Genomic DNA, 5,810 nt, shown 5'->3' with positions numbered 1-5,810 from the left:
ACGCACGGACAAAAACGATCATTTTCATGTCCGTGGGGTGATGCAAACGAACGTGCGTGACCACTTTAGACGTCTGATTTACATCGCTCTGTTGGAAGATGCTCTAAGGAAGAAAATCTTATCGAGTGTCAAATAAGAAATCTCATTTTAAGCCATTGTCAAATAAGGAATTTTCTCATAGTAAATGCTAATCTGTTTTGTTTAGTGACAATAGTAAATGGTGGCAAGGCGCCCATTTTTCGTTTTAGTCCAGGTCTACTTTGGAAGGATAAAAACTATGTAAAGTGGTACTCCCAACTTTCCGTAAAAGAATTAGTGTAAATTTTATGGAATGTGAAACCAAGTGAACTTTGAAATGTTATAATTGTTGATATTTTTTTTTGAATTTGCTGATAGTTTTTGCATAAATTTGATCAGATTTAATATTGTTTGTAAGACAGACAACAAGTTTGAAATGTTATACTGTATTACAAGGAGTCTATATACTAGTATCCAGCTCTAGAGTCTAGTCCAGTTTGCATTCAAATTCAGCCACTTTTCGTCTTCGTAATGCGTTTTCGTGGAAGACTAGTCAAAGATCCGAAGCGAAGCCCGGCCATAGCCGCCGTTCGTTGTCGCATCAGGCCAGAGGGACTGCGAGTCTTCCGATCTTCTAACGATACAAGTCATTGCTGTCGTCACTCCACAGATCAAGAAACAGCAGCCCCCATTACAAAATTCCGAAAGCCCACCGGCAGTGCTTGGTGGCGTGCAATACTGCTGCCTATAATAATACCCTCCCACCATCACCGCTCTAGCCATGCTCGGTCTTGTCCCCTCCTCTTACCTCTTCTACCGCCACCTCGCCGCCGCCCGTACGCTCTCCGCCGCCACTCCCCTCTCCGTCAAGGTAACTTCCGTGCTTGATGTTCGAAACCCTTACTCAAGAAACCCGTGGTGCTCGTTACTCGGTGTTCTGAATTAATTGTTCTTGGTGCGCCAGATGGCGCGGTCAGCGCTGGACGAGGTCACGGACTCCGGCGCCTTCGACCGGTCGCCGTCCACCTTCCGGAGCTTCGTGTCCAGGGACAGCTCCGCTCCCTTCCCCGCCGTGGCTGGGAGGTACCACCTCTACGTCTCCTACGCCTGCCCCTGGGCGTCCAGGTGCCTCGCATATCTCAAGCTCAAGGGCCTCGACAGCGCTATCGGCTTCACGGTGAGCATTCCATGTCGCAGCTAGCTGTTAGTACATCTTAATTTGTTGGAGCACTGCACTGATTGATTGCTGTACGAAATTGCCTGGCGATTCGTGCGTGCGTGATTGCTAGTCGGTGAAGCCCATCTTCGGGAGGACCAAGGAATCCGACGATCATTTGGGGTGGGTGTTTCCTGCTGCCAGAGACGAGGAGCCCGGCGCCGAGCCCGATCCTTTCAACGGCGCCAAGACCGTCAGGGAGCTGTATGAGATTGCAAGCACCAAGTACACAGGGAAACCAACTGTTCCTGTGAGTCTGGATCTGGGAAATATAAGTATAATTCATTGTTCCGCTTCATAATTGGAGAGAGGACTGGATTGATATATCCTTGCATTGTGTGGTATTGCAGCTTCTGTGGGATAAGCAGCTCAAGACCGTCGTGAACAATGAGAGCTCCGAGATAATCCGCATGCTCAACAACGAGTTTAACGAGATCGCGGAGAATCCCGGGCTGGATCTCAACCCGGCGCATTTACAGGTATCCATAGATGAGATCAATGATTTGGTGTACGATGCTATAAACAACGGTGTGTACAAATGCGGCTTTGCCAAGAAACAGAGTCCATATGATGAGGTAATTCTGTACTTTCGTCAGGTCAAACAGGACGCTTCAGATGTTTCACCAGCCTTTCTCTTGATGAAAATATGCAGGCCGTCACAAACTTGTATAACGCTCTGGACAAATGCGAGGAAATCCTTAGTAAGCAACGTTTTATGTGTGGCAACCAACTGACGGAGGCAGACGTCCGCCTATTTGTTACACTCATAAGATTTGATGAGGTATGGATTTCTGACTGGAAAGGAAAAACATATGTGCAGCTTAGCAAGTTTCTACAATTTGTCCCATAACGATGCTAGTTTTGTGCATATTGTTATGCCAATGTGAATGGCTAAGCTAGTCCACTCACTCTAATTAATCAACACAAAGTTCTGCTCTAAATCTAGTCGTTCCAACTAACAGCTGTATGTGTTTTTATTTTGTTTGTTGCTCTGCTGATCACTTCTAACAATAGATGGTCTAAACCACCATAAAAGATTATAACCAGAATTTGGAGATGGTTCTAGAGTGATTTGGCCTGCTGCCGCAAGCCCTTGCAGGGTAAATAGTTTTGGTTAAAAATAATCTAAAAAAATTCTTGTTTAGAAAAATCGATGCGTTTCTAATTTCACGAAATCCTGGAAAGTTGCTTTTATTAGTGAGTACCAATATGCAGAAGTTTCGACAAAAAATTGAACCCTGAGTTCAGAGTGGCAGCTGAGCGTATGGCTGCTGCTAATAACATTTAGTTGAACCAGCAGTCTTTCTTATCCCCGGGCCAGAGGACAAGTTTAACTGTTTAAGGTTAATTAACATTTAGATAACGCACGGATTCCTGGTTCGAGTCCAAGTGCTATGATCGAAGTCATGATTGTAAGTATTTGACTAGCCAGGAAAAAACAGTTCGTAAGAAACAAAATATTTAAGGAGAAGTTAGGAAAAAATACGAAGGATTATAATAAAAATTCAGGTAGGTCGAAAATACAGAAAAATGATGAAAAGTCATGAAAAATGAATGAACAATAGTCTGAATTTATTAGAAAAGGAAATAGAGATTTTATTATCATTACCTCGATGAACCACCATAAAGGATATCTCCAGAATTTGGAGAAGGCTCTAGAGTGCTGCTGCAAGCCTATGCAGGGTTAATAGTTTTGTTTATAATAATCTAAAAGCAACTTCCTTTAGAAAAAATCGCTGCATTTTTAATTGCATGAAATCTTGAAAAGTATTTTTTTTCGAATTTTCAAAGGAGGGGGGGGGGGGGGGGGGGGTTCCCCACCTGAATTACATTGAAAAAAGGGGCAGGACCCCGGATGGTTTACAACAGAAGACAGTGAGAGAAGAACCTAAGCAGAAAACAGAAAAGGAAAACATGAGGGATGACAGGGAGAGAACAAGGCCTAGTAGCCTCCCAGGCAGCTACGCCAAGCATCGACATGGGCTGTTGCTCGGCGGGGAAACGGCCACGCCATAGGGCAGCGTCGTCTCTGCAGAGGGCCGCGTTCCGTTGCTTCCACAAGTGCCAGCAGCAGAGAAGGACGAACGCTGGCGCTGTTCCCGCCGCAATCGAGGGCGGCGCCTGCAGGAGGTGGAGGTTGCGGACATGGGCATGGGGCGGCATGGTGACCCCCACCGTAGCCCAGAAACGGGCGGCGACGGGGCAGTGTAGCGCCATGTGGCTCGCCGTTTCCAGCGGGTCATCGCAGAGCGGGCAACCAGTCCCAGCCACCTCAACAATGGTCTTGCGGAGGAGGACGCCACGCGTGTGGACGCGGGACAAGGTGAGCAGCCATCCGAAGAACTTTACCCGCGACGGAGCATGGCTGTCCCAGATGATACTTGCATTGGTTGAGGCGACCACGCCGAAGCTACACAACTTGTAGAGGGCTCCGGTCTCGAGCCGATTCCCTGGCATGGAGCAGCGGGCGAGGGTGCGATCATCCGCGTCGGCACCGAGAGTCGCCGCGTCCAGGGAGGGGTGGAGGAAGGCCAACTCCGCTGCGAGTTGCTACTCTTGAAAAGTATTTTGTTCAGCGAGTAGCAATATGCATAAGTTTTATCAAAATTTTGAAACCTGAGCTGATAGTGAGACCTGAGAATATGGCTGCTGCATACTCTATTATATTGGGTTAATGGGTTTAGTAGCATTTGCTCTTTTTTATTTGCGGGGGTAGTAACATTTGCTTGAACCTGTAGTACTTCCTATCCCCGATCAGAGGACAAGTTTAACCTCATCCTGATCCAAGTCTATGTCAAGCGTGATTAAAGACATGATGGTGGGGTTTTGCACATTTTGCACACTAGCTAGAAAAAACATTTCTTAAGAAAAAAAATATTCAAGGAGAAATTAAGAAAAACAACACTAATAAGAATTATATAAAATTCAGGAATGTCAGCAATACAGAAAAATAGATGGGAAGTCCAGAAAATTTTAAAAATAATAAGAAAATTTAAATATTTGTATAAATATTTCAGATTTTTTTATGATCATTGTCTCAGACTCTCACTAGCCCTTGTTATATGTTTTTTTGTTCCAAGCGTCCTTGTCCTACTAAAAGTATACCTCGATTATCAATATGATTTTGCACAGATCAAAGTACAAGATGAACAATCATGTACGAGTATCACTCAAATTTGAATGCTATTAACAAATCAAATTGTACTTTAATGTTGAAATTTTTTATGTATAGATTTGTTTGTTTAGATACATCTAGTATATCTTGATTATCAATATGATTCAGAGGCACACATATTAAAGTGCAAGATAGATAGATATATACACACCCACCCTCTATCTTCGCAACCGTCACGTAAATTATGTTTTACCATGGCAACAAAAATTAATTACATGACGTAGGAAAATATGATGTAAAATACATATTTTTGAAGTTTTTTTATGAATTAAATAAGTTATGGATCAAAGAAAGACTACTTCTGGATCCTAAATTAATAAAATAAAGAAATGCTTTTTTTCAATTTTAAATAAGGAATAAATAATGTATACATGTAAACAACCTTTTCTTAAATGTAAGCAACCCTTTCGTAAATCCAAGCAACCCTTTCGTATAATGTTTCATGCAGTGCATTTCTTATGTTGATTTGTTGTTGTGAGTTCATATAAATGTAATTATTTAAATACAAAACATAATTTTATGAAATTTAACAACGTAAAATTATGTTGGGTGCAAAATAAGTTTTCTGCACCCTGGGGATCAAATAGGGTTCCTATATATTGTATGTTATAATACTCATATGCTTTGGTGTGATAATTCTAAGCGATCAAACGGCTCCTGATTTGGGTGTCCAGGCACCATGTTGCCCCTACTAATTTAGCTATAGAGAGAGAGAGATTATATATATATAGAGAGAGAGAGAGAGTGTGTGTGTGTGTGAGAGAGAGAGACCATTTGATTATGACTCGTGGAATTTATTTTCCAGGTTTATGCTGTTCACTTCAAGTGCAACAAGAAACTCATCAGGGAATACCCTAATCTGTTCAATTACACCAAGGACATCTACCAGATTCCTGGCATGAGCAGCACGGTTAATATGGAGCACATAAGGAAACACTACTACGGAAGCCATCCATCCATAAACCCGTATGGGATTATCCCAGCAGGCCCCAGCATCGATTATAATGCTCCACATGATAGAGAGAAGTTGTTTCTGTAAAACCCGTTTGTATTGTGGATGTATTGCTGCAAGCCCGTGAAAATAATGAATCGTTGCTTGTATTTCTGCATGTGTTTCCCTTGTTTGTTGAAATCCTAATATGTTGTTGTTTTGTGTAACTAGCAGTGACCCACACACAAGGCAGCTAGATTTCTTTTGTATTATATATTTTTTGCATGGCATGCATGTAAAATAATTAAATATAAAGTTGAAATCTTGAACCTATTAATGCAGCAAATTCAATGAAATAGTCATAAAATGGTGAGTCTTGACAGTTTAAGAAGTCATTTGGTGTAGATGAAATAACATGGACGCTGAGCGACCCGGACGTTTGGGACCCAGCTACACGCGAGGTTGAAATC

The 5,810-nt window shown here is 42.5% G+C and overlaps 1 protein-coding gene across 1 annotated transcript; it reads left to right on the top strand.

Moving 5' to 3' along the window:
• Nucleotides 1–694: 694 nt before the first annotated feature.
• Nucleotides 695–5,518, top strand: LOC127325953 (uncharacterized). The gene is made up of 6 exons (XM_051352767.2): nucleotides 695–889; nucleotides 983–1,195; nucleotides 1,308–1,484; nucleotides 1,585–1,809; nucleotides 1,887–2,015; nucleotides 5,215–5,518. The coding sequence occupies exons 1-6, from the start codon at nucleotides 800–802 to the stop codon at nucleotides 5,446–5,448; spliced, it is 1,068 nt and encodes a 355-aa protein (XP_051208727.1). The 5' UTR covers nucleotides 695–799; the 3' UTR covers nucleotides 5,449–5,518.
• Nucleotides 5,519–5,810: the final 292 nt, after the last annotated feature.

This window comes from Lolium perenne, chromosome 6 (assembly GCF_019359855.2).
Source record: "Lolium perenne isolate Kyuss_39 chromosome 6, Kyuss_2.0, whole genome shotgun sequence".
NCBI lineage: Eukaryota > Viridiplantae > Streptophyta > Magnoliopsida > Poales > Poaceae > Lolium > Lolium perenne.
The sequence above is the reverse complement of the archived record's forward strand: the minus strand, read 5'-3'. Positions and strand labels throughout refer to the sequence as shown.